General features: G+C 57.8%; 1 protein-coding gene across 1 annotated transcript in view; it reads left to right on the top strand.

Annotated features, from left to right (window-relative positions):
* Adap1 (ArfGAP with dual PH domains 1) overlaps positions 1-26,233 on the top strand; it is a 33,585-nt gene extending 7,352 nt beyond the window's left edge. The window contains exons 2-11 of the mRNA XM_070033386.1: positions 3,830-3,960; positions 8,463-8,554; positions 11,427-11,509; positions 20,069-20,181; positions 20,769-20,915; positions 23,612-23,695; positions 23,942-24,004; positions 24,497-24,568; positions 24,740-24,968; positions 25,100-26,233. Of these exons, the coding sequence (XP_069889487.1) occupies positions 3,830-3,960; positions 8,463-8,554; positions 11,427-11,509; positions 20,069-20,181; positions 20,769-20,915; positions 23,612-23,695; positions 23,942-24,004; positions 24,497-24,568; positions 24,740-24,968; positions 25,100-25,128 (1,043 nt within the window). The 3' untranslated portion in view covers positions 25,129-26,233. The remainder of the gene's footprint in view (positions 1-3,829; positions 3,961-8,462; positions 8,555-11,426; positions 11,510-20,068; positions 20,182-20,768; positions 20,916-23,611; positions 23,696-23,941; positions 24,005-24,496; positions 24,569-24,739; positions 24,969-25,099) is intronic.
* Positions 26,234-27,323: the final 1,090 nt, after the last annotated feature.

Raw genomic sequence — 27,323 nt, 5'->3', positions numbered from 1 at the left:
TCCAGGTTAGCTGGGATGGTAGGCACGTGCCACCATGCCTGGCCTCTTGGCTAAGGCAGAATCTTGTGGACTTTTTCCCTCTGGATCTCAGCTTCCTGATCAGCTGACAGTGACAGGCACGAGCCATAGGCACCTGGCCATCCCTGTGGTTTGTGAAGCGGTTTGTGGGATGTGGTGTGGCTTGTGCACAGCTTGCTGTGGGCCTCCTGTGGGCCTGGGGCAGGAGCTGGCCAGGCCTCTCTGTGGCCTTTCCTTTGGTGCAAAAAGAAAAAAAAAAAAAAAAGCCAGGCACTGGCTGTAACCCTAGCTGCTCAGGAGGCTGAGATCTGAGGATTGTGGTTGGAAGCCAGTTCAGGCCGGAAAGTCTGTGAGACTCATCTCCAATAAAACACCAGGAGATCCAAGTGGTGCTGTGATTCAAAGTGTATAGCTAGCCTTGAGCACAAAAACACAAGGACAGGGCATAGGTCCTTAGTTCAAGCCCTACAACTGACAAAAACAAAAACAAAACCAAGATTTCAAGATTGGAGTAAAGCCTGTCTGGGCTCCAGGTATGACCCCCCTGCTGGGGACAGCTGGATCAGGAAGGAGCTGGGGCTTTGCTTTGGCTAGATTGCTTCCCTCCAGCTATTTTTTGCCTCTTCCCACTCGATGCAGGGGTGCCTGGGAGCCAAAGAAAGGCGGGGCCTGCCACCTCCAAGGGCTGGAAGAGTTGGGGCTCCTGGGGGAGGGGGGGCGTGCATACATGGTGCTGGACTCAGGAATCCCAGACAGTGGCATGTCACAGCTTTCACCTCCTAAGTCTAAAGGGCAGGCGTCGGAAAGCCCTGTGAACATCACTGGGCCGCAGCCTCCCTCCGCTCCCCTTCCAGGCCAAGGCTAGAGCCAGCCATGAAGGAGGCCCCGAGGCCCCAGGGCCCACGCATGAGCACAGGTCTTGCTGGCTGACCAGGTTGCAGGGCCTGGCCCAGGCCCGCCCCTGGGGTCACCGCCCTCCCTCCCTCACCTGCCCTGTCTCCCTCATCTGTCCTGTCTAACCAGGGCCAGCACTTCCCAGCACCTCCCAGTGTGCTGCACTGGAAGGCGGTGTGGGGGAAAGGAGGGCTCTGGGAAGCACAGCTCTGCTGTTGTGTCACCACACACACCCTACTGGGGTTTGAGCTTGGGTGTGGCTGCTGTCCCTTAGCTTACTTTTCTCAAGGCTGGTATGCTATCATACCTCCATTTCCAGCTTTTTTTGCTAGTGAATTGGAGGTAAGAATCTCATGGGCTTTTTTGCCCAGGCTGGCTTCAAACCTTGATCCTCAGGTCTCAGCCTCCTGAGTAGCTGGGATTACAGGTGTGAGCCACCGGCCCTAGGCTCTCTGGACTTCTTCATTTCATTCTGTAGACCCCAGTAGGTAGGCTCTGCCCTGGCCAGCATGGTGCTGCAGGGGTGGGGAGGGGCCTGCAGGTCAGGCTGAGGGTGAAACACTGGGAGGAGATGGCTGTTGGGACCAGGTGAGCAGCAGCAGCACACCTGATGGGGCCACCAACCACAGCTTCCTCCACCAGAGCCTGGGCCTGGGCTTGACCCCAGGGTTCAGCACCTCTGCCTGAGGGTAAAGTGGAAGAGGACCCTGCCTTCCTGCTTGAGAATTCTGCATTCCATTCTTCCCTGAGAGAGTAAGTCAGACAGCCACAAGGGCCTGAATGCTCATGGAGGAAGTGACCGTGCACAGCGTGCACTTATCCCAGTGTCCTGAGGCTCCTGCCAAGGAAAAGACAGCATCCCGCCAGCTCTGGTGGCTCACGCCCGTCATCCTAGCTACCTAGGAGGCTGAGATCTGAGGAGCATGAGGATCGTGGTTCAAAGCCAGCGCAGGCAGGAAAGTCCATGAGACTTATTCCAATTAACCACCAGAAAACCAGAAGTGGCGCTGTGGCTCAAAGTGGTAGCCTTGAGCAAAAGAGCTCAGGGACAGCGCCTAGTCCCTGACTGAATTCAAGCCCCATGACTAACAAACAAAAAGTGACAGCATCCTTCTTGCTCTGCTGTCAGCTAGGGAATTTTCTCTGAGTATCTGTTTAGATTGTCTTCCTGTTGTTCTATTTTTGATTTCTTTTTTGAGGAGGTCAGTATTTTAATAATACATAATGTGTATATATGTATATATGTGTGTGTATATATGTGTATATATATTTTTTCTTATTCCTTTTTTTTTGTCGGTTGTGGGGCTTGAACTCTGGGCCTAGGTGCTGTCCCTGAGCTCTTCAGCTCAAGACTAGTGCTCTACCACTTGAGCCACAGCGCCACTTCCAGTTTTCTGGTGGTTAATTAGAGATAAGAGTCTCATGGACTTTCATGCCCCAGCTGACTTTGAACTGTGATCCTCAGATCTTAGCCTTCTATGTAGCTAGGATTATAGGTGTGAGCCACTGGCACCTAGCTGTTTTTGATTTTTGGTGGTACTTGGGGATTGAACTCAGAGCTTCACACTTGCTAGGAAGGTACTCAACCACTTGAGTTATGCCTCCAGTCCATTTCTATAGTGGTTAATTTCTTTCTTTTTCCCTCTGTGTGTGTGTGTGTGTGTGTGTGTGTGTGTGTGTGTGTGTGTGTGTGTGTGAGAGAGAGAGAGAGAGAGAGAGAGAGAGAGAGAGAGAGAGAGAGAGAGAGAGAGAGAGAGAGAGAGAGAGAGAGAGAGAGTCTGTGTTCTGAGGCTTGAATGCAGAGCCCGGATGCGTCTCTTAGCTTTTTCACTGAAGCCTTGTGCTCTACCACTTGAGCTACAGCTCCATTTCTGGCTTTTTGGTGGAAGTCTGCCTAGACTGACTTTGAATCTCAAACCTCAGATCTCAGCCTCCTGAGCAGCTAGAATTATAGGTGTGAGCCAGCAGTGCCTGGTTCTGTTGGACTTTTTACAACAAACTACACATCAAGATTTATAATTTCAGGGGCTGGGAAGGTGGCTCAGTGGCTGAGTGCTTGCCTTGCATGCATGAGGCCCTGGGTTCGATTCCTCAGCACCACATAAGTAGAAAAAGCCAGAAGTGGCACTGGGGCTCAAGTGGTAGAGTGCTAGCCTTGAGCTGAAGAGCTGAGGGACAGCGCCCAGGCCCAGAGTTCAGGCTCCACGACTGACCAAAAAAAAAAAGATTTGTAATTTCGGGCTGGGAATGTTAGCAGTAGAGTGCTTGTCTAGCATGCATGGAGCCCTGGGTACCATATAGGAAACAGAAAAGGCTGGAAGCGGTGCTGGGGCTCAAGTGGTAGAGTACTTGCCTTGAACAAAAGAAGCTCAGAGACAGTGCCCTGAGTTCGAGCTCTAGGACTGGTTAAAAAAAAAGATTTATAATTCCTAAACACATCCATGCAAGGAGGTTGCAAGTTTGTCTGCCCTGGGCAATATTGGTGCTGGCTGAGATTGGACCCCCAGCCCCTGGATTCTGCCCCTCTCGCCACCGGGCCCAGGACACACACCATGCTGGCCACGAGGTGCCTCGTGCTCAGAATTGTATCAGACTTGCCTCCTCCAAACTTGGCCCTTTTGTCCTGGGACAGTTCCCTCCCAGAGATGTCCTTGGGGCAGCCATCCCAGAAAGCTGGGTGTCAGCCCTGCTGGGATTTCTGGAACCCTGCTGATGGGACCTGGATGTCCTCAAGGGTTGACGTCTCCAGGACCAGCCACTGCCTGGGGCTTGTGCTCTGTGTCTGCATCGGGATTGCTGGCAGAAGGGACTGAGTGGGTGAAGGAACCCTGGCTGGTGGTCCACATGGCCCCTTTCCTCTGACCTGATGCTAGGGTCCCAGCGGGGCTCCCTCTGATGTCCGGCCTTTTCTTTGCAGATCCTGACTGGGCTTCCTACACTCTGGGGGTCTTCATCTGCCTGAGCTGTTCCGGGATCCACCGCAACATCCCCCAGGTCAGCAAGGTGAAGTCGGTGCGCCTGGACGCCTGGGACGATGCCCAAGTGGAGGTACTGGCAGGGGAGGGGCCAGCGGGGAAGGGAGGGGGAGAGGGGGGGCAGTCCTGTCCTCCCACTCTACAAAGTGCAACTGTGTTACAGATACCTTGGAGTCCCTGAAGCTCAGGGCTCCGACCTCACACGGACTCTTGCTGCTCCCAGAGGCTTGGGCTGGCTTGGGGCTGATGGCTTACTTTTTTTTTTTTTTTTTTTTTTTTTGGTTGGTCATGGGGCTTGAGCTCTGGGCCTGGGTGCTGTCTCTCAGCTCTTCAGCTCAAGGCAAGCACTCCACCACTTGAGCTACAGCACCACTTCTGATTTTCTGGTGGTTAATTGGAGATGAGTCTCACAGACTTTCCTGCCGAGGCTGGCTTTGAACCTTGATCCTCAGATCTCAGCCTCCTGAGTAGCTAGGATTATTGGTGTGGGCCACTGGTGCAGGCTTAATTACTAACTCTTGTGAGGAACCATAGGGGGATCACAAAAGATAAGCCACTGATTTATCCATGCTTCCATTCACCCACTTGCCTTTCTATCCATTCATTCATTCATCCATCTATCTACTCATTATCTATCTATCAGCCATTCATCTGTCCATCCATCCACTCACCTGTTTATCCACCCACCCATTCACCATCCACCATCTATCCATCAATCCATCTATCCAATATTCATCTACCCATTATCCATCTAGCCACCATCCATCTATCCATCTGCCCACCTATCCATTTACCCACTCATCCACCATCTACCCATTCATCCACCCACCATCTATCCATTCACCACCCATATAGTCATTCACCTATGCACTCATTCATCCATCCACCCACCCACCCACCCACTCATCCATGCACTCACTCACCTGTCCATCAGACACGGTCATATGAGCACCCACAGCACTGGAGACTCCCAGCAAGACAGATGAGTTGCCATCCCAGGAAGGCCCAGGATGGAGGCTAGGTAGAACAGATGCATAGTCCGTGCATGTGGGGCCCACACAGAGCAGACTCCATGTGGAGGGGAGAGAGGACATGGCTAGGGCAGGATGAGGGCTCTGTGGCAGAGGAGCTGTGAGCCTTGTGACAGGCCTGTAGGGAGGCTGTAGGCACCCATGGTCCAGGCAAGAGAAGGTGGCCAGTGGCTCCATGGGGTGGGGCAACTGTGCCACCGGGCAGGTGTTAATTGTTGTTTATGTCGGTGACTGGAGGGGAAATGGGGCAGCAGCCCTGGCCCAAGAGAGTGTGCAAGGTGATCTGGCTGTGCCACAGGGTCTGTGTTCTCCTCCCCCTCCGCTGTCTCCTCCTCTTCTCTTACCCTTACCTGCCCTTTCCCCTGCTCCATAATTTAGGGTTGTACTTTTCTTTCTTCCTTCCTTTCTTCCTTTTTCTTTTTTTTTCTTTCTTTCTTTTTTTGTTGGTCATGGGGCTTGAACTCTGGGCCTGGGCGCTGTCTCTCAGCTCTTCAGCTCGAGGTGAGCGCTCTCAAATAGTAGAGCCACAGTGCCACTTCCAGTTTTCTGGTGGTTTATTGGAGATAACAGAATCTCATGGACCTCCATGCCTGGGCTGGCTTTGAACCACGATTCTTAGATCTCAGTCTCCTAAGTAGCTAGGATTACAGCATGAGCCACTGGTGCCCAGTGGGTTGTACTTTTCAATGTTGCCCTCTCACATCTTTCTAAGTTCTTATATATTTGTTGTGATTAGGCCTCCCTATGTAGCTCAGGCTGACCTTCAATTCTTGTCCTCCTCCTGAGTTTCCAAGAACTGGAATCACAGGTGTGGTCTTCACACCTTGCTTGTCCTATGTTCGTGTGTGTGTGTGTGTGTGTGTGTGTGTGTGTGTGTGTGAGTGTGTTTGTGTGTGTGTGTGTGTGTGTGTGGTGTATGTGTGTGTGTGTGTGTGTGTGTGTGTGTGTGTGTATGTGCATGCTGGGGCTTGAACTCAGGGCCTAGGTGGTATCCCTGAGCTATTTTACTCAAGGCTAGCAGCCTACCACTTGAGCCACAGCTCCACTTTGGCTTTTTGGTAGTTAGATGGAGATAAGAGTCTCACATGCTTTCCTGCCCAGACTGGCTTGGAACTATGATCCTCAGATTTCAGCCTTCTGAGTAGCTAGGATGACAGTCATGAGCCACCAGTGTTCTATTCCCACTCCCAGGAAGGGGGTGTGCATTTTTCTTAGAGTTGTTCCTTGCCTGTACAGCGTTCATCCACCCAGAAGACTGTCTCCCCAGCCTGTGTCCTGCTAAAAGCCTGGAGCAAATGGATCACAATGTCTTTGTCCAGTCCCCTCAGGATGGATGCTTGGGTTGCTGCCATTTTGTTCTGGTGGTTTTTGATGGTGCTGAGGTTTGAATTCATGTCCTCACATAGGCTACTTTGCAGGTAGATCTTCAGCTTTGGCTCAGGGTTTGCCTTGGACCATGATCTTCCTGCCTCTTCCCTCTGAGTAGCTGGGATTACAGGCATGCACTACCGGACTGGGCTTGGTTTCTGATCTTTTCCTGCTGTGGCCACAGGGCCAGTGAACTACCTCATTGTGTTTTATTTGTGCATGTAAGAGCTTTGTGGTGGCCTGAATTCCTGGAGGTGGAGGTGGAAGGTCAAAGGCTATTCAGCTTGGCTTGGCAGTAGCTGCTATAGCTGCTTGCCACCCTTCCCCCCCTTTGCAGATCTGATAGGAGAGGGTTTTCTTGATCTGAATTTGGAATTTCCTGCTCTCTGGTGGAAGGGAGCTTTGTATGACAGGTGTTAGACCCCATAATATCTTCTTATCATGGCCATCTCTTCATACCCTTTCTGGCTTTTCTGTCAAGAGTACTGCTTGCATGTATCTGGTTTCTTGTCATGTCAAGGAAAGTTACCCTCTGAGAAGTTCCTGGAAAAGGGTTTTTCTAAGCTGGCTTCTGGCTTTGCTCATTCATGATGATTTTTACTGTAGAATTTTTTTTTTTTTTACGTTGGCCTAGTCAAACCAATCTACCCTTTCTTTTGTGGTTTCAGCACTTACAGAATACTCATACCAGAAAAGGAGTTCGTTTGTTTTTTTTTCTTTTGATTGATGGACTTGAACTCAGGGCCTGGGCTCTGTCCCTGAGATTTTTTTCACTCAAGGCTAGCACTCTACCACTTTGAGCCACAGTGCCCCTTTCTTTTTTCTGGTGGTTAACTGGAGATAAGAGTCTCACAGACAAAAAAAAAAAGAGTCTCACAGACTTTCCTGCCCAGGCTGGCTTTAAACCATTATCCTCAGATCTCAGCCTCCTGAGTAGCTAGGATTACAGGCGTGACCCGTTGGCATCCAGCTTGGTGTGTGTGTGTGTGTGTGTGTGTGTGTGTGTGTGTGTGTGTGTGTGTGTGTGTGTGTGTGTGTGTGTGTGTGTGTGTGTGTGTGTGTGTGTGTGTGTGTGTGTGCACGTGCCAGTCCTGGGGCTTGAATTCAGAGCCTGGGTACTATCCCTGAGCTCCTTTTGCTCAAGGCTAACACTACCACTGTACCACTTCTGTGTTTTGTTTTGTTTTGTTTTTCTGTGTATGTGGTACTGAGGAATCGAACCCAGGGCTTCATGTGTGCTAGGCCAGCACTCTATCACCAAGCCACACTCCCAGGCCTGTTTTGTTTTTTTTTAATTAAGATATTATTCACATACCACACTGTGCACCCTGCCTAGTGGACAGGCCTGTAGTTTAGGGGTGGCCTCGGAGAAGCCCTCAGCACACTCTTAACATCAGAGTGCTTTTCTCCCCGCTACAGCACTCCTAAACAACAGAGATTAGATTCCTATCTCCACACTTGCTGGTTCTGAGCGTTTCCTGTGGATGGAGCCACACAGCACAAAGCCCCTTCTGTTTGGCACATTGCCCTGGGTGCCACACGTTTGTAGTCATCCCTGTTTGTGCCCATGCTGAATATAGGATTACAGGCATGAGCCACGGGCACCCTGTTCTGTGAGACTCTTATCTCCAGTTAACTACCAGAAAAATGGAAGTGGCCTGTGGCTCAAAGTGGTAGAGCGCTCTCCTTGAGCAAAAAAATACTCAGGAACGGCGCCCAGGCTCTGAATTCAAGTCCTGTGACTAACAACAACCACAACAAAAAGGACAGCAAGTGTTGGGCAGAGCTCCATGCCTTGGAGGCTCCCTTGTGAGACTCTTTTTCCTTTTTCCTTCCCTCTCTCCCTTCCTCCCTTGCTCCCTCTCCTTCCTTCCTTCCCTCCCTTCATCCATCTCCCTCCTTTCTGCTTTCTGTCTTCCTCTCCCTCCCTCCTGCCTTACTTTTGCCCAGGTTGGCTTCAAACTCTTGAGTCTCCCCCTCCAAGTGCTGGGATTATAGGCAGTGCCACCATGCTTGGCTCAGGACTTTAGTGTGTTTCTGTCATGCGAGTCCCTTCCTGCTCACTTGGGGCCAGTGTTGCTGAGATCCTGCTGGGGGGGGTGCTGGCTCATCCAGCTCCTGCCCTGTCCCTAGATTGGGGCTCCCAGCACTCTGACCCTGTCCCCCTTCTCTGCAGTTCATGGCCTCCCATGGGAATGAAGCTGCCAAAGCTACGTTCGAGTCCAAAGTGCCGCCCTTCTACTACCGGCCCACACTGTCCGACTGCCCGTGAGTGGAGGGGCTGTCAGGGGTGTGGGGGAGGGGGGCGGGGCGGGGGATGGGAGCCCCAGGACTTGGGGACAGGCTGTCATGCTGGTCCCTGGGAAGGAAGGCCCATGCCACCTCCACTGACAGGTTCCCTGCAGCTGGACAGCCAGAGAGCAGACAGGACTCCAGGGACACGGTGTGCGGATGTGCGGGGCAGGGCCTTTCTTTGGGGTGGGGGTCTCAGGTGGGTCCCCCTTGGGTCCCCCCAGGGGCTCCCAGTGGCCAAGAGAAGCTGCTAGACCTAGATGGGAAGGTTCCAGAGACAGAAGGGACAAAGCAGTCTAGGGTCCTGAATGCTGACCTGCCCTCTGAGCCTCAGTTTCCCCATCTGCTCAGCCATGGGCTCAGTGAGGTCTAACTGGAGGGCCTGGAACAGCACCAAAGTTTCCCTTTCTTGGAAATGGGGTGAAACCCAGCCCTTCTTCTTCCTAGACCCCCATACTCCAGGGCTGACCCTAGCCCCTGCCCTCAGTCCCCACACACCTGGACCCCACCCAGCCTCTTACTTACTCAGCATTTCTTTGGGGTGACTCATTTTGTGAACCAAACTCCCCTGGACCCCACCCAGGAGCCCTCTGGAACCAGACACCAGGTCACTGGCATGGCCCACCCGGGCCCCATCCAAGCTGGGGGGTGTGGGGTCCCCAGGATGTGGATGCTGGCTGGGGCGGGGGGGGGGGATTGACAGAGAGGAGGAGAGGAAGGGGGAAGTGGGTGGGGAGGGGAGGATGAGGGGGAGGATGAGGGGAAGAAAGGGGGAGAAGAATGAAGAGGGGGGAGGGGTGGGAGGAGGAGGAGGAAGAGGGAAGAGGAAGAGGAGAGGGAGAAGAAAGAGACGGGAGGAGGGAAAGGAGAAAGAAGAGGGGGAGCGGGAGAGGAGGTGGAGGGGAGGGGAAGACGGAGGGAAGAGGCGGGGAGCAGGAGGGGGCGGTGGTGCGGAGCCCATTGGGGGCCTGTGGCAGGGAGGGTGACGTGGGTGCTGGCCGCGGGTGACAGGGTTTCTGCTGTGCTGTGCATGTGAACTTGTCACCCCCTGGCTGGCATACAGTGCCAGGCTCCCAGCACCAGGCAGGAGGTTTGGGGCCTCCCTGGAGCCTGGATGACAGCAGAAGCTGCGCGCGCGCGGTCGCTGTCTGCCCCGCGCGCGCGCCTCTGAGGCGCGGCCCCGCCCTCGCGGCTCTCGCTATGAGTCAGGGCTCAGCACAGTTATTTTGAGGCTGACTTGGTCCCTGGCCAGCCCGGGCTCTGTGGTTGGGCCATTTTGCATGAGAACTGAGAGTGCTTCCCCACCTGAGCGGCCTGGCCACCGCGGAGGGCACTGACACCCTGTGTGCGTGTGGGGGGGGGAGGGCAAGGGAGCCCCCCACCCCCACCCCAAGCAGCTATCCAATGATGGGTGTGCAGTGTTGGGGGATGCGTGGGAGTCAGCACTGCGGGGTGCGGTGCACAGTGAGGAGCTGGGGGCCAGCACCATGGCCTGGGGGACAGTGTCCAGGAAAGGACAGTATGTCGGGGTCTGCATGGACCCGAACAGGACAACATGGGGCAGCTGGGGCTCTGTGACCCTGGGATAGGCCCCGGTCAGTGATGTCCTCTTCTGGTTAGGTGCTGTGCCCTGAAGATGCCTAGAGGCCCTGGGGGAGGCTGAGGCATGGGGAGCCAGGCCAGATCTCCACCTCAAAAACACCAGTGGCTCACGCCTGTAATCCTAGCTACTCAGGAGGCTGAGATCTGAGGATCCCAGTTCAATGCCAGTCTGGGCAGGAAAGTCCATAAGACTTTTTTTTTTTTTTTTTAATCAGTCATAGGGCTTGAACTCTGGGCCTGCGCACTGTTCCTCAGCTCTTCAGCTCAAGGCTAGCGCTCTACTTGAGCCACAGTGCCACTTCTGACTTTTTCTGTGTATGTGGTGCTGAGGGAATTGAACCCAGGACCTCATGCATATGAGGCAAGCACTCTACCACTGAGCCACCTTCCCAGCCCCTCCATGAGACTCATCTCCAATTAACCACCAGAAAACCAGATGTGGTGCTGTGGCTCAAATGGTAGAAATCTAGCTTTGAGCTAAAGAGCTGAGAGACAGTGCCCAGGCCCAGAGTTCAAGCCCTACAACCGACAAAAACACAACACACCAAAAAAACACCAACAAGTTGGAGCCAGTGGTTCCTGCCTGTCATCCTAGCTACTCAGGAGGCTGAGATCTGAGGATGGCAGTTCAAAAGCAGCCTGGGCAATTCACCACCCCAAAGCCAGAAGTGGAGCTATGGCTCAAGTGGTAGAGCTCTAGCCTTGAGGATGAAGCTTAGAGTCAGTGCCTAGGACTGGCACAGAAACAGAAACAGCTTGGCAGTGTGGAGGAAGTGGGCAGGAGTGAGGACTTGGCCAGCCATGCTCCTGAGAGGGCTGCAACATGGGCTCAGCCCACAGGGGATGGGTGCCGGTACAGACAGGGGTGCGGTGTGCAATGTCCCCAGTGCTGAGAGCCGCTGTAGGTGGGCTGGGCAGCCCAGCCATGAGGAAGTCCCAAGTGGGTGTGCAGGTAGCCACAGGCCGGAGGTGGGGGGGGGAGGTGGGGGCGACCAATGGGGCTTGGTGCTCACCCATCCACCTGGCTGCTGGGGGGCCCTGAGGGGAGGCCCTGAGAGACCAGGGGACTGGGGAGGGGGGCGGTGAAGCAGGGTACGCTGACTGAGTGGAGGTCAAGGTGGGGAGATCAAGCCCACATGCCGGCCGGGAGCTGGGCAGCCCCTTGTGCTGAGTGCCGAGTGTCTGTGCCCCCAGGGGCAGGGGCTGCATGAGGGAGCACCCTCCTGAGTCTCCCCCTCTCCCCCAGACTCCTCCGGGAGCAGTGGATCCGCGCCAAGTATGAGAGACAGGAGTTCATCCAGCCCGAGAAGCAGGAGCCGTACTCTGCAGGTGAGCCGCCCGCCTGCCCGCCGGGCTCCGGCCCTCACTAACCCTCTGCCCCATCCATGTTTTTTCTGTTTCCTGGTGGCGTTTGGGGTCTGTGGAGCCCCTGGGCTGAGGCCTTCGGGGGCCTGTGAGGTCCTGCACCCACACAGGAGGACTCCGGGCTGCGCCAGCACCCCCCCTCCCCCGGCCCCGGCCAGCTGAGTGCTGTCAGCTCCTTGTGTGTGCTGAAGCTTTGCCTATCGCGGGGGTCCCAGAGAGTCACCCCAGCCCCGGCCCTCCTCCACTCCTCTGCTCATATCTGTGTCTCCTTTAAAATCCGTGGGGCTGGGAGTGCCGCTCAGTAGTAGTAGCACCTACCCTAACATGCCTTGGGTTCAAACCCCAGTGTTTCCCAAGAACAAAATCAGGTGCCCCGTGTGGGACTGGGGCTAAGGCGGGCTGGGATTTCTCCTGTCCGCGTGTCCTGTGTGTGGTGGCTTTGGGTCTGGGGGCCAGGAGGGTCCTTGCTCTCTGCAGGAGACCTCCCGAAACAGGACCCCTGGGACCTTTGCTGGGTCTCTGGGCTCTGAGCCCCCATGACCACTGTCCCCAATGGCATCCTGCCCCTTGGAGCTCAGGCCTGGGCCAGCGCAGATGCTGGGGACCCCCTGAGAGCCTCTGGCTTCCTCAGCCTTGCACAGGGTCTAGCCTTGACTCCTTCCTCAGCAACCTGTGATGACTGCGCCGTGCCCCGCCCTGCAGGGGAAAGGGGAGCCCCCCCGGGCCCTGTGTCGGGGCCTCTGGCACGGTCCACTGCCAGCCAAGCCCTGGGTCCCCCTCGCGTGAAGGACAGGAAACTGCCAAGCCACTCAGCAGCTCTGCTCCCCGGTGTCCCAGCAAGAGGATGGAGAAAGGGCACCGAGCCCATGGAGGTCCCTGGAAGACCTGCCCACGGCCACCAGGAGCCTGGCACTGCCACTCACCACAATGGGGCACTCGGACCCAGCACCCAAGGCCATGTGCAACAGGATTCTGTGTGTAGAAAAGCCCACCGTGGGCAGCTCCAGGGGCCAGCAGAAGAACAGCTGGGAGAGGGGGTATCTGCTCTCAGTGGCAGGGCTCCCTTTTGGAGTGATGGAATGTTCTGGAACACATCATATGAATGGGTGAAACATCAAGCGCCTCACCCTTCCAAACTGTATTTCAAACCGAGTGAGGTAGCCCAGGCCTGTAAGCCCGGCACTGAGCAGGGCTGATAGCCCTGAGCAGGGCAGAGGCAGGAGAATCACAGGCTTGAAGCCGTCCTGGGCTACACAGCAAGACCTTGTCTCAAAACCCTGAAAAACCAAAAATGGAAGAATTGTGACTCCTGAGGACATGGCCCTGCCTGCTGGAGAGAAGACACAGGGCGGGCCGAGGCAGACAGAGCCCCTGAGGACCCCACCTGCTTACGCCCCTCCCGGGGGAGGTGGCCCCCTGGTCACCGGGACAGTCCACGCGTGCCCCTGGGAGCAGGACCAGCCCCTCATGCTTCTTCCAACAGCCCCACCCAGAGGCCAAGCTCTGATTTGGAGATGGACTCCCTCCTCCCACCCCGACCCCCTCCTCACCTAGGGACCTTGATGGGTTTGAGGGGAGGAAGGAACGAGGCATGGGAGAGAGCCCGCTGAGCCCGCTGACGGAGAGCAGCCCGCAGGTGTGCTGGGACTCTGCGTCGGGGGCTTGGGTGTATGTCCCAAGTCACGAGCAGGGCTCCTGGTGTGGACACCACGAAGCCAGGCAGCCCCTCGGAATCTTGTGGTGGTCACTGTGCAGCTGAAATTCCAGCACTTGGGAGGCAGAGGCAAGAGGATTGCAAGTTGTTGTTTGTTGTTGTTGGTGGTGGTGGTGGGGCTTGACCTCCGGGCCTGGGCGCTGGCCCTCAGCTCAAGGGAGCGCTTTACCACTTGAGCCACAGTGCCACTTCCGGTTTTCTGGTGGTTTCTTGGAGATAAGAGTTGCATGGACTTTTCTGCCCTGGCTGGGTTTGAACTGTGATCCTCAGATCTCATCGTCCTTAGTAGCTAGGCTTAGGGCGCTCAGCTAGGATTGCAAGTTTGAGGCCAGCTGGACTATATAGCAAAGAAAGAAAGAAAGAAAGAAAGAAAGAAAGAAAGAAAGGAAGGAAGGAAGGAAGGAAGGAAGGAAGGAAGGAAGGAAGGAAGGAAGGAAGGGAGGGAAGGGCAGACACAGTAGCCCTCCCCTCTAATCCCAGTTACTCAGGAGGCTGAGATCTAGAGCCTTATCATTGGAGGCCATCCAGGTCAGAAAAGTCTGGGAGACTCTTCTTCAAAACAGCCACCAAAACAAGTGAGGCTGGAGTGGCTCACATGGCAGAGTGCCAGCCAACCAAGCCAAGTTGAGCAAATGAGCATGAGCATCTGAGTTCAAAACCTGGTCCTGGGGGTGGGGGGGGGGGGAGAAAACGTAAGGAGTTAGGTGTGGATTGTGTGCTCCTGGAAGTGAGGTCCTGGGTCCAGCGGGGACATGATGGCGTCAGAGGGGAGCACAGGACCTGTGTTGCTTCAGCAGGGCTGGCCCCGGCTGCTTGCAGGCCCCAGCTCAGCACACGGCCACCCGCCACTGCCGAGGCAGTAGGGCCTCACATCCAGCCAGGGGTTCGAGGCCAGGCCTGTGTGCCCCCTCCTGCCTTTCTCCGCCTACCCTGGCCAGCAGTGGGGTCCTGGGCCTCCAGCCTCCTGCAGCCCCCTCCTACCCAGCACCTCAAGGCTAAGTAGGGCCTGGTGGGCGGGTGTCAGGGAGACCACAGGGCACCCCAGGGGGCCTGGTCCCTGAGATGCCCGCTCTGCTGCCAGTCCTCCCAGGCAGCGTGACAACTCACACCCTTCCCCCCACGCGCAGAGGACAGACAGACAGACAGACAAATGCCCAGGGGATTCCTGGAACTTCCCGCCACCTTCCACACCACTTTCTCACAAGCGTGGCACGCCCCACCCCCTCCTGTCCCTGAGAAGTCAGAAATGCAGAAGTCCTGGGCGGAGAAAGGGGAAATCCGGGGCTTGGGAAAGACCCCACCGCCTGCAGAGAAGGAGGTGAGGCTTGGGCTATGCGGCACCATGCCTCAGGCCTGCCCGAGCTGAATCCGGAACTGCAGGTCCCCTCCCAGGGCTGCAGGGTCCCGGGATGAGAGACAAGGCCACAGGGTGGCCACGCCTGCCACGCAGGGCCAGGTGCACAGCCCTCCGCCATGGCTGGCACGCCTGGACCCAGTCACCTGCTCAGAGCTTCATCTGTCCCAGCCATGGTGGTGGCCTAGTACAGACATGGGCACCAGGCCCCAGGGGTTCCTGACAGCCTGGCAGGAAAACGTAGGGGCAAGTTTGGTGAGGCTGTAACCAGAGTGAAGCGAAGCTCCACGTGTCCATGCGAGTGCATAGTACGATGGGTGTGGCTGCGCACACCTGTAATCCCAGCTGGTCAGGAGTGGGAGGGGGACGTCTTTGAGTGTGAAGCCAGCCCATCTCGGTGTAACATAATGGCAGATCCCTTGCCCAGCATGTGTGTGGCCCTGGGTGCCAGCCGCAGTGCCGTCACAACCAAAACACCTGAGCAAGGCAGGATGAGGAGACATCCTGTGGTGTCTGCTTCCCCTGGGGGGCGGGGGGAGCAGAGACCCAGGCTCGGGGCTGTCATCCACCACACCGGGTTTGTACTAGTTTCTGGGGACCAGCACAGCCAGGGGTGGGGGAAAGCCCTTGGCTGAGGATCAGGCAGGTGCTGGGAGCCCTGATTGGGAGTTCCCACCACATTGCTACTCTGCCCTCTGCAAGAAGCTGCTGGGAACAGGACCCCACACCCAGGCCGGCTGCCCCCTCCAGCACCTTCCTGGCCCAGACTTCTGGGGGGGGGGGGTTGAGGAAGCGGCCGCTGGAGGCAGGCAGATCTCTGGGAGACTTGGACCTCACTGTGGGCCTAAGGATCCAGACGCCTGCACCTCTCGTCCTGGGTGCCACGTGAGTCCCTAAGGGGCAGCGAGCAGCCCTGCCGCATCTTGATGTCCTGGGACAGGAGTGGAGCGTGTGGGGACCCTGCCCATTTCCCGCCCCGCCATAGGGCTCACCCCTGCCCATGTCACAGGTTGGCAGGAAGTGCCTGAGCCCCCTCCCCCAGACTTGGGGATATGGGGTACCGTGGGTGCATCCTTGCACCTGCTTTCTCCCCCCCCCCCCCCCCCCCGTGACCTTGCTGTGGGGTTGACCCTGTAACCCCAGCCCAGACTCCGCCCCCAGGCCCAGCCCGCCCCCAGTCAGTGCTCAATAGCTGCCTTTCATGGGGGTCCAGACAATGGTCCCTGTTGTCCGGGGACCCAAGGCTTGGCACCAGGGTCCCTCCAGAGAGGGTCCTGTCCCCGCCTTTCCTCCCAGGGACAGGGCCCTCTTGGGGTGCCTGGTTGTGCCAGGCAGGGACATCCAGGGGCTGCTGCCTCTCCTGACCTTTGTTCTGGATGCCACGGGGCAGTGTGGGAGGGGCGGGGCTGGGCTCCTTGAGTGGCCAAGCCCTGTCCCCTCCTTAGTTTTCCTACCAATGGGGAGGGGTCAACATGGGGTCCAGCACTGGAGACAATCACATGGTTGGTGCAGAGCTCTAGGAGTTTGTGGGGCTTTGGAGGTGGGTGGTACTGAGTGGGCGTGGCCTGGGAAGGGTAGGGTTTATGGGGAGAGGATGGGGCTTGGTGGGAAGTGGGGGGGCTGGCAGGCTGCCTCCCAAGGCCGGGGCTTTGCGGGAACAGGACCCCAGCCTCACTTTCAGGCTGTGTGAGAGGAGAGGTGGGAGCTGTTCCCAGGGTGGCCTGGGAATGGGCAGGAACGAGGACTGGAGGGAGGAGGGCCCCTCTGAGGAGGGGCTCCCTGACTTCACTTTGCCTCTCTCCCTGCTGGCCTCTCTATTGCTGTGAGACCCAGCGGGCAGGCGGCAGGGCCCCTGGGCCCCTGCTCACACGGGAGCTGGTCCTGAGCCTGGTGACCACCCCGCAGGGACTGGCAGACAGAGCCTGGGTGGCCTAGGCAGAGGGCGGAGGCAGCAGAGCCCTGGGCAGCTTCACTGTGGCTGGTCCTCCCAGGCTGCCACTTGCGATCACTTAGGAGGGGCAGGAACAGCACCCCTCCATGGGTCAACACCCCAGGGAGAGGCGAGGGGCAGGTGGGGCCCACCTTTTACTCTGAAGGGCTTACAGTGACCCTGAGCGCAGAACTCCCAACTCGCCCACACCAGGCCAAGCCTCCTCCTTAGAGGCGGCCGAGGAGTTACCTGCCCTGATTTAAAAAAAAAAAAACCCTACAATTTATGTACATGCTGCATAATTTGCATAAACTTTGCATGTCCTATTTTGAGTACAGAGCTATGACAAATGTAGAAACACATCACTTGAAGATTCTGCTGTGTGCACTGGGAATCTGACTTCTCTCTGTCAGCTTGCCTGGGAGACTTGCGGCCTATGCCGGACCCCCAGCCGTCTGCAGAGGGCAGAGTGGTCTTCCTGGCAAAGGGTGGCATGATTTGTTACCTGCTCTTTAGCGGAGGGTGATGGAATTGTTTGCAGTCTGTGGTTACGATGATGTGGCCAGAAGCCTTCGTGTGCACCTCTCATGCGAGTGGGGTCCCTTCTAGAGCCCCATGCCTCTCTGGTCGCGGAGAGTATGAGTTTAACGTGGTAAGAAACCAACAGTAAGACTGACACTGGAGGCTCACACCTGTAATCCTAACTACTTAGGGGGCTGAGATCTGAGGATCAAGGTTCAGAGTCAGCTGGGGTGGGAATGTGCATGAGCCTCTTATCTTCAGTTAAGGAGCAAAAGTGGCGCTGTGGCTCAAGTGGTAGAGCTCCAGCCTTGCCTAGAGCCCAAAACAAAAACAAACAAAACTTAAGTGTCAACTTAAGGCTCTTGAGTTGAATCCCCAGTACACTCTCTCTGTCTTGGTCTATCTCTGTCTTCTTATCTGTCTCTGTCTCCGTCTCTTTTGGTCTCTGTGTGGTCTCACACAGCCTGCGACAGCCGGATGAGCTGTGCATGCTTGTAATCCCAGCATTTAGGAGGCAAAGGCAGGAGGATCACATGTTCAAGTCCAGCCCAGGCAAGAGCACCTGAGCCCCTGGCTGAAAAGCAAATGAAAAGGTCTGGGGTTTGGCGCAAGTGATGGAGTGAGTACCTGTCCTGAGTTCAAACCCCAGTGTCACCAAAAACAACCTGAAATATCCACCAACGTGTGTTGCAGAGCGACCGCTGTGTCCCTGCTCGTGTGGGGACCTGCGCCTCTGTGTTCAGCTTGCTGTGATTCTAGGCCAGCCTCGGTCCTGAAGGACACAGAGTGCTCCCAGTGCATAGTCTTCATTTTCCTAAGGATTGTTTTTCAACCTCCGGAAGAGGAAGTCCCACCCCAGCTCCTCAGCCCGTGTTCCTGGGCCTTGCGTACCAGAGGTGCCTAATCAATGCAGAGTCCGGCGTGTGGGAACGGGTCCTGCAGCCTGCGGCCCCACAGGCTGTGCTGCTGGCTGAGTCTTAGGCGGTGGTGACAGGTGGCCTCCCCCTTCCTATGTCACCACAGGGGAAATGGAGGCTTTCAGAGAGGTGCCCGCCCTGGCTAGGAATCCTGTCCCCATCCCAAAATATCGCTTGTCATGTGCCTCAAATTAGGCTTCGTGGCGTCTTGCTGCCTGAGAATCCAGACAGGGCACTGACACCTTTCTGTGCCCTATGCCCTGTGCCCTGTGCCCAGGACTTGTATCTGGCTGGGAGCACCCAGAGCCACCGACCCGGGCAGAGTCCTGACACCCACTGGGAGTTGCAGGGAGGCAGCCACGCCCAAGCAGCCTGGCTCTTGGGTCTCTGCCGCCACCTGCCGGACATAGTTGGAACTGCAGGGTGGAAGCTGCTTTTCCGCCTCTGGGCACCTGCTGGTCCAGCCCTGCCCAGCTCGGCCTCCCAGGCCCCGCCCCTGTTTTTCAGGATATGTTTTTTCTTTTCTTTTTTTGTTGTTGGTTGTTCTTGGGGCTTGGACTCAGGGCCTGAGCACTGTCCATGAGCTCTTTAGTTCAAAGCTGGCGCTCTGGTTCTTTGAGCCACAGCGCCACTTCTGGTTTTCTGGTGGTTAATTGGAGATGAGTCTCCTGGCCTTTCCTGCCTGGGCCGGCTTCAAACTGCGATCCTCAGATCTCAGCCTCCTGAGTAGCTAGGATTACAGGCGTGAGCCATTGCCACCCATCTGTGGTTTTCTTTTGGCCTGGGCATAAATGAAGTCATGTCTGTAAGGGACTCCTGGGGCACTGTGATTGGAGGGAGGGTCATTGCCAGGCTGGGATATGGCTGCTCGCTAGCCCACTGCCCTGCCCCTGGCACTTGTAGGTATCTACACTCGCCTGTTCCAGTGCCCAGCCTGGAAAGCTGGGTGGTGATCCCGAAAGTGGGAACCAAATAGACTTGCCAGCCTCGATGCTTGATCAGCCAGTCATCCCATGCATGAGCTGAGGGCACGGGACTTGTGGAGCCCCATTCCTGCCATGTTGGGGACACAGTACATCATCTATAGGCTTTATTGAGGAGGGAATAGGCTGGCCCTGCAGGCCCAAGACAGGCTGACGGATGGGCCCCAGCGGTGCCAGGTGGCTGTTTTGTCTCTGGCCACCTGGGGTTGCCGTGCCTCTGGGGGGGCTTGGGGTTCGGGCTGGGCAGCAGTGTGTGAGACCTGAGCTGGCCCGACCTGTGGATCCTGCGCGATGCTCCTCCAACAGCTGTGTTTCCAAATCCCCCCTCCCCCCAGCTAGGACCCACCGTGTGATTCTATAAAGTCCAAAGACGGGCACCATAGTGCACACCTGTAACCCTAACTACTCAAGATGCTGAGCTGTAAGGGTCAAAAGCCAGCCTAGGTAGACTCTTAGCTCCAGTTAACGGGCAAAAAGTCGTAAGTGGAGCTGCAGTTCAAGTGGTAGCGTGCCAACATGAGTGAGAAAGCTCAGGGACAGCAGCCAGGCCTTGAGTTCAAGTCCCAGGGCTGGAACATATAAAAGAAGTCCAAACAGGCAGAAGGGTGGGGGATGGGCAAGGCTATGACGGGGGTGGGGGGAGGGACTCGGGGTTGCATTGGAGCTGCAGAGACTCAGAATGCACATCGGCTGAGTTCTGGGGTCAGTGCACCACAGCGAGCCCCCAGATGTGAGGCCAGGCGAGGGCGGGGCGGGCCCCAGGCTCCACGCTGCCCAGTCTGGGGGCTCAGGTGTTGCTTGGCCAGGCGCCGTGGGTCTTGTGTCTCCGCATGGTCCCCCCTCTCCTGTCCGTGGCCTGGGGTCCCCCGCTGCCCCTGTCATCACCCACCCCGAGGTCCCTCAGCTCCGCAGGGCCCCTGCGGCTGTGTGCACAGGGCCGTGCTGAGCCTTGGGCAGAGCGATGTGAGCCCTCTGATCCGTGGGTTCTGGGCCAGGTAGCACTGAACACCTCTGCCCAGGGTGGTGGTCTCTGGGGATGGGACCCACCTCCATGCCCCCCCGTGGCGGGGCTCAGGTGACCTGTGCTCTCCCCCCCCCCCCAGGGTACCGCGAGGGCTTTCTCTGGAAGCGTGGCCGGGACAACGGGCAGTTTTTAAGCCGGAAGTTTGTGCTGACGGAGCGAGAGGGGGCCCTGAAGTACTTCAACAAGAACGATGTAAGCGCCCAGAGCGGGGGTGACGCCTGAGCGGGGTCTGTGCTTCCCACGTGAGGGTCCCAGGGCCGGGGTGTCCCGCCCCGCTGGCCCTGACTCAGGGCCGATGAAGACACCACCTGGCGGGGACACGCTGGAGGGGTACCCCTGACGACACCCCAGGGGGAACATGGCCGCCTCTGGCCTGTAATGGGACCTGGGAAGTGCTGGCACTTCCTGCCCTTCAGCTTGGCCACAGTTCCTCTGGATTTTATCTTTTTTTTTTTAATGTCAGTACTTGAAGTCAGGGCCTGGGTGCTGTTCCTGAGCTTTTTTGCTTAAGACTGGCATTCTACCACACGAGCCACAGCTCTACTTCTGGTTTTCTGGTGTCTAATTGAAGATAAGAGTCTCAGGGACCTTCCTGCCCGGGCTGGCTTTGAACCTTAAACCTCAGATCTCAGCCGGGATGTGGAAGCTCAGAGAGGTTAGGTCACTTGTCCAAGGCTACACAGCACAGCAGGTGTGTGTGCCGCCAGCCTCCAGAGCCCTCAGGTGCAGGCAGCAGCCCCCAGCCCCGCATGCCGCTCACGTGGGACCTTGCTTCATAGGCCAAGGAACCAAAGGCCATCATGAAGATTGAGCACTTGAATGCCACCTTCCAGCCAGCCAAGATCGGCCACCCCCACGGCCTGCAGGTCACCTACCTGAAGGACAACAGCACGCGGAACATATTCATTTACCATGAGGATGGGAAGGTAGGGGTGTGTGTGTGGCGGGGGAGTGTGTGTGGAGGTCGGCCTGTACTCAGCCTGCAGCTGGGTGCCTGCCCCACACACCAAGTTGATCCCACCCAGAGGTGCAGGGGTGGTGGTAGGCCCAGCTGGCCCCCGGGTCCATAGGCCCTGCCAGATGGAGCAGCGCCACTTCGTTTTTTGGTGGTTCACTGGAGAGAAGTCTCAGGGCGTTTACTGCGCAGCTGGCTTTGAACCACAGATCTCAGCTTCTTGAATGGCTGGGATTACAGGCATGAGCCACCAGTGCCTGGCTGAAGATCTGTCTTCTGCTCTTGGGTTTCTTCCTTTCCTTTCCGTTCCTTTCCTTCCCTCCCTCCCTCCTTCCCCTCCTCACTTTCTCTCTCTCTTTCTCTAATCCTGGGGCTTGAACTCAGGACCTGGGCTCTGTCCCTGAGCCTCTCTGTGCTCAAGGCTAATGCTCTACCACTTGAGCCACAGCGCCACTTCTGGCTTTTTCTATGTATGTGGTACTGAAGAATGGAACCTAGGGCTTCATTCATGCTAGGCAAGCGCTCTACCACTGAGCCACCTTCCCAGCCTGCTCTTGGGCTTCTAATTTCGCAGAGGTCCTTCTTGGAGCATTCCAAGCAAGGAATCTGTTTCAAGATGTACAATATTGTGTGTGTGTGTGTGTGTGTGTGCGCGTGCACATGCATGCACGCACATGCACCTGTTCACTGGAGGCAGGATTCAGGGCCTGCTGTGAGCATTCCACTGCCACACCACACCTGGCCCACCCCCTGCTCATTCATGCCCACCCCTGGCCCACCCCCTGCTCATTCATGCTCACCTCTGGCCCAGCCCCTGCTCATTCATGCTCACCTCTGAGGCCTCTGTGCACTGGGAAGGTGCCCGTTCCTTCTGGCAGACTTGCTTTCATCCTGTGACCTCTCCAGCAGCCTGCCCAGTAGACGCACCTGCCTCAGCGCTGCAGTGAGGGACGGCACTCCGTGTGGCTGGTGCACGCTGTGGCTCCTCTCTCCCTCCTGGAGAGGGCAGGCCTGCCATGGGGGCAGTGTGGCGCACCGTGAAGCTCGGCCCACCCCTCTGCCGTGGGATCTCCTGCCCACTTGTGGGTTCACTCATCAGCCCCGGTTCCCTGCACATCCCTCAGAGACCAGGACTGTCATCCTAGCCACTTGGGAGGTAGAGAGTGGAGGATCGCTGTTTGAGGCCAGCCAGGCAGAAAGGACTTCGTGAGACGCCATCTCAACCAGCGTCTGGGTGTGGTGGTGCATGCCTGTTGTCCGAGCTGAGGAGGGAGCACAGAGGTTGTGTGTGGTGGGTCCTACCTGCCATCCCCAGCGGCTCTGGAAGACAGCAGTTCAGGCCAAGGCCCTACCTTGAAAATAGCTGCGGTGCCTGGCAAGCATCAAGCCCTGAGTTCAAACCCCAGTACTGACCCTACCCCCCCAACCCTAAAACCCTCTGGTCACATTAATGGGTCCTGGTTTACCCATGCCCTGAGAGGGGTGTCTGCAAGCTGGGGTTTGCTGCCAGTGAGGGGCACTGCTGTCCTGTTACCCCTGTCCCCACTCTCCAAGGCTCTGCTCTGCATTGGGGTCTTGTTGACATGGACCTGGGAAGAGCTAGGCCCTCCACTTTGATAAGAGTCAGGGAGGCAGAGCTAGGGCCTTGGGGGATGTGCAAAGATCCTGGGGCAGGTGGAATGTGTTTGGGAAGCAGAACAAGGCCAGGGAGTCAGGCAAGGGAGTCCTGTCAAGACACAGGGCAGTGGGGGAGGGTGCCAGGCCCCACATGAGCTTGGGGATGTTGTGATGCCAAGCGGGGGGGGGGGGAGGAGGCAGTGGGCAGGACAGACCAGATCTGTGGTGCTTCGTGAGGGCAGCTCAACCCCCCAGAGGGCTGGTGTGGTGGCCGGAGTCCCAGTGGGGGAAATGCAGAGCAGGGCAGGGGGCGGCCTGTAGTCAGGGGAGTGCCAGCACTGAGGCCCAGGCCCAGAGCAGAGGCGCTGGAGGGTCAGCACGCGCCGTGCCTGGAGGACAGATGGACAGCGTGGCGGGAAGTGGGTAGAGGGGGCCGTGCTGGGCGAGGAGGCGGAGCCTGAGGCTGGGGCTGAGGCGGGCAGGGTGGCACACAGGGCTGCTCAGACCCCCCACATGGAAAGGCTTTGGGGGGGCAGTGGCAAGCAGATGGGTGGGGAGCCCCTGGTCCCTCGAGAGCAGTAGCCATGGGCTCCAGGCAGGGAGCTGGTTAGGAGGGCTGGCTGAGGAGGCCTGGATGTCAAGCCCCCATAAATACGAGCACAGGGATCCCCTAGGACGAGAGAAGCTAAGCCGGGCACCGGTGGCTCGCGCCTGTCATCCTAGCTACTCAGGAGGCTGAGATCTGAGGACCAGGGTTCAAAGTCAGTCTCAGCAGAAAAGGCTGTGAGACTCATCGTCAGTTAGCCGCCAAAAAGTCAGAAGTGGCGCTGCGACTCAAGTGGTAGAGTGCCAGGCTTGAGTGAGAGAGCTCAGAGACAGCGCCCAGACCCCCAGTTCCAGCCCCAGGCCCTGCGTGTCACCCCCACCTGCCATCCCTGCCCTGGGTACCTGGCCACTTCTGGCCTCCACCCAGCAGCTGGTCCTGGGGGGCGGGGCAGGGACCGCCCAGGCTGCCCCTCCCGACTCTGCTCATCGAGCCTCGGTTTCCAGGAGATCGTGGATTGGTTCAACGCGCTGCGGGCCGCCCGCTTCCACTACTTACAGGTGGCCTTCCCAGGGGCCAGCGATGCTGATGTGAGTGGGGCCAGGTGGGGCCACGGGAGGAGGCTGCTGTGGTGGGCAGGGACTGACCAGAGTCATGTAGGGACCCAGAAAAGATTGCAGCTGGCAGGCCTGAGCCCGAGGTCTGGCAGGACTACAGCACCCCTACCATACCTGGGGGTGTGGGGCCCAACCTGAGGGCGGGGCCAGGTGGGCGGGGCCAGGAGGGCGGAGGGTCTTGAGGGCGGGGCCTAGGCCCGACTCTGCTGTTCTGCCCAGCTGGTGCCCAAGCTGTCCCGGAACTACCTGAAGGAAGGCTACATGGAGAAAACAGGGCCCAAGGTGGGTGTGTGTGCACATGGGCGTGTGTGTGCACATGGGTGTGTGTGTGCACATGGGCGAGCTTTCTGGCCTGCCCCAGCTTAGCTTCCTTTCTTGTAACCTGTTGCCCGGGGAGGGCTGGGGTGGGGTTGCTGACCTCAGGCTGGGGGCTCACCCCTTCCCACGTGTGGCAGTGAGCCACTGGGCCTCATCTCATTCTGGATGGCCTGGGCCTTTGTGCCATCCTGAGCTCGGGGTCATCGGGGAGCCCACCCCTGCAGTCCTTGCTGCCTGGGGCTGGGATGGGGGCCAGGCCCACTCCAAGTCCCTACCCTCATGGTGGCTCAGACGCAGCCTCTTGCAGTGGGCTGGTGGGCAGAGCAGGCCCAGTGGGGCCAAGAAAGACATGATCAAGAGATGGTGAGGTGATGCCCTTGTGGGACTGAGCTGTGGCGATCTGGCCAGAGTCAGATGGTCACTGCCCCCCAACCCCCCTTGCCCCCCGGCCTACAGCAAACGGAAGGCTTTCGGAAGCGCTGGTTCACCATGGATGACCGGAGGCTCATGTACTTCAAAGACCCCTTGGTAAGAGGGTCTGGCAGGCCCCACCTTTCTTGGGGGCCACGGAGGCTTGGAAGCTTCTGGTCTCAGCCACTTCTAAGCAAAGACTGGCCTCTTCCCGCAGGGGTGGGTGGGCCGGGTGGCAGGGGAGGGGAGGGCACGCCCACTGCCCGCTGCAGCACGCCTGTCGTGCAGGACGCCTTCGCCCGCGGGGAGGTCTTCATCGGCAGCAAGGAGAGCGGCTACACGGTGCTGGAGGGGCTCCCGCCATCCACGCAGGGCCACCACTGGCCACACGGCATCACCATTGTCACACCGGATCGCAAGTTCCTGTTCACCTGTGAGACTGAGTCAGACCAGAGGGAGTGGGTGGAGGCCTTCCAGAAGGTGGTGGACCGGCCCATGCTGCCCCAGGAGTATGCAGGTGAGCTTGGGAAGGGTCAGGCACCCACCCAGGCCAGGCCCTGTGCAGGCCGCGCCCTTGGGACAGCCTCTTGGGGGAGGGTGGGCCTCACAGCCAGCTGGACCAGAATGGACACTCCTTCCTGTTTCTAGTGGAAGCCCACTTCAAGCATAAACCCTAGCACGAGACAGCTGAGGCCCGAGGACACTGGACTCACAGTGACGCGGCTGACAAGGCAGCTCCGGACCACAGGGGAGAACAGCCTTCCTGCCTTCTGGCCTCCGGCCTCCAGCCTCGCTCCTCCAGGCAGTCTGGGCATGGCCAAGTGGAGTCGGGCCTCAGCCACTGGGACGTGATGCTCTGGAACCTTTCCCAGGCAGACCCAGCCCTTGGCCTGGCCTGACCCCACCCCCTCACGCTGCTGCTCATGCCCAGCCGCCCTGCACCCCTCCCTCCCTGCTCCCACAGCTCAGGGGCAGCTCCCTGAACTCTCCAGGCCCTCAGTCCAGCCTGAAGGGACTCCTGGGCCTCAGGACAGGACCACGTGCTGGGCTGCGGACAGCGGTGGCTGCGGGCCAGGGTCTCACCTTGGGGCCTGCCGCATGTCTCTAACACCCCCCCCCTCCCCAAGTATTTATTGAGCACCTACTGTATGTCAGTCATGGGTCAGGGGCTGGAAAATAGACTCGGTCATCTTCTGCCTAACCAGCCAGGACTGCTGGGACAGGTTCCAGAACAATGAATTCCCAGGTCCTCATGGCCCCATGGTCCTCCGTGCTCCCAAAACACCTGAGGGAAGGCCTGGCCAGGGATCGCCAGGTGCCATCAGGCGCTGTGCACGGGGCCTAGGCTGCTCTGTTCTGGGAGGCTGGTGTGGCCACTTCCTCTGCTGTGGGCATCTGTGTGCCCAGCTTGGTGCTCAGCCCTTCCTGGTGCCCTCTGCCCTGGCCCTGTGGTCATTAAATCCTTTGGGGACAATGGCCAGAGCCCCCAAAGAGGACACCACAGGCGGGGGTGACCCTGCAGCCTCCCTCCCCTCCCTACACCCCCCTCCCCCCCCCCCCCCCCCCCCGCTTGCTGCTGGCAGGCCAGTAGTGAGAGCCACCTGTATTTATTTCTTACCTGACCTCCTTCCTGGGCCGGGCTTCCCTTTCATGGGACCCTGCAGGGCAGGTCCTGGCGGGCTGGACAGGGTAGGGGCGCACCGGTGGGTAGCCCAGGGGGACCTGGGAGGAGGCTGAGGTCGGGGGTCCTGCTGCCCTGTGTCACGTCCTGGAATAAAGTGTGGCTCTGGAGCGGCCCGTCTGTGTGGTGGCGGCTGGGGTGGCAGCAGGAGGCAAAGTGGGGGGGCTGGGCTACCCCATGGCCTCTTTCGGGGCAGAAGACACAGCAGCTACCCTGTCTCTCAGGGAAGCCCAGGATAGCCCCGTCTTTACGCAAAACACCCCCAGGCGCCAGTACCTTTAGTACCCGTCACTGTAGGGCAGGGACCACAGCTGGGGAGTACCTCCCAGGGCTCCCGCATCTTAACAGGTCCTGCACCTTCCACTCACTCACACTACCAAGCCACTCCAGACCTCCACCATCAGCCTCAGAAAGGCAGAGGCCCCCAACTCCACCCGTGTCCCCAAGGTGGGCGGACTGGTGATGACCTGGCTGGGGGCTGTCACACCATTTGGTTCTCCTGGGCTGCCTCAGTCCTGAGATGAGAATCTTGAGCCTCTCTGCCTGTCCACAGCCTTCCAGGGCACATCTGGAGAATTCCTCTGGACACGAGACCACACTGCTTGTGTTCTGAGTACATGGTGTGATGTCCGTGTGTTCACACACAGATGCATATATGCTGCTGCCTTGACTGCCTTAACACTTTAAAAGAATCCAGAGACACATGCTGGTGGCTCACACCTATAATCCTAGATGCTTAGGAGGCTGAGATCTGAGGATCATTGTTTGAAGCCAAGCCTGCGGCAGCAAAGTCCATGAAATTAATCTCTGATTAACCACCAGAAACTGGAAGTGGTACTGTGGCTCAGTGGTAGAGCACTACCTAGCCTTGAGCAAAAAAAAAAAAAAACCCTCAATGCTCAGGCCCAGAGTTCAAGCACCATAAGTGATCAAAAAAAAAAAAAATCCATGGAATAATTCCACAATTGGGAAGGATTTACACAAGGCAGAAAACTAAGGCGTTGGTGATACATGGCAGCCCTGGGCAGGGTGATGGTGCTGGCTGCCCCCTGGTGGCCACACCTGGCACTGCACAAAAGGGACGAGGGTACCACAAGCACAGGCTGGGAATGAATGCGTGGCAGGTGCTGTGGGGAGGACGGGCACAGGCGTTACAGGCAGCCTGTGCGCGCATGTGGCTCAGTCACCTGC

Source organism: Dipodomys merriami, unplaced genomic scaffold (genome assembly GCF_024711535.1).
Source record: "Dipodomys merriami isolate MVZ:Mamm:240054 unplaced genomic scaffold, mDipMer1.0.p SCAF_22, whole genome shotgun sequence".
Taxonomy (NCBI): Eukaryota; Metazoa; Chordata; class Mammalia; order Rodentia; family Heteromyidae; genus Dipodomys; species Dipodomys merriami.
The sequence above is the reverse complement of the archived record's forward strand: the minus strand, read 5'-3'. Positions and strand labels throughout refer to the sequence as shown.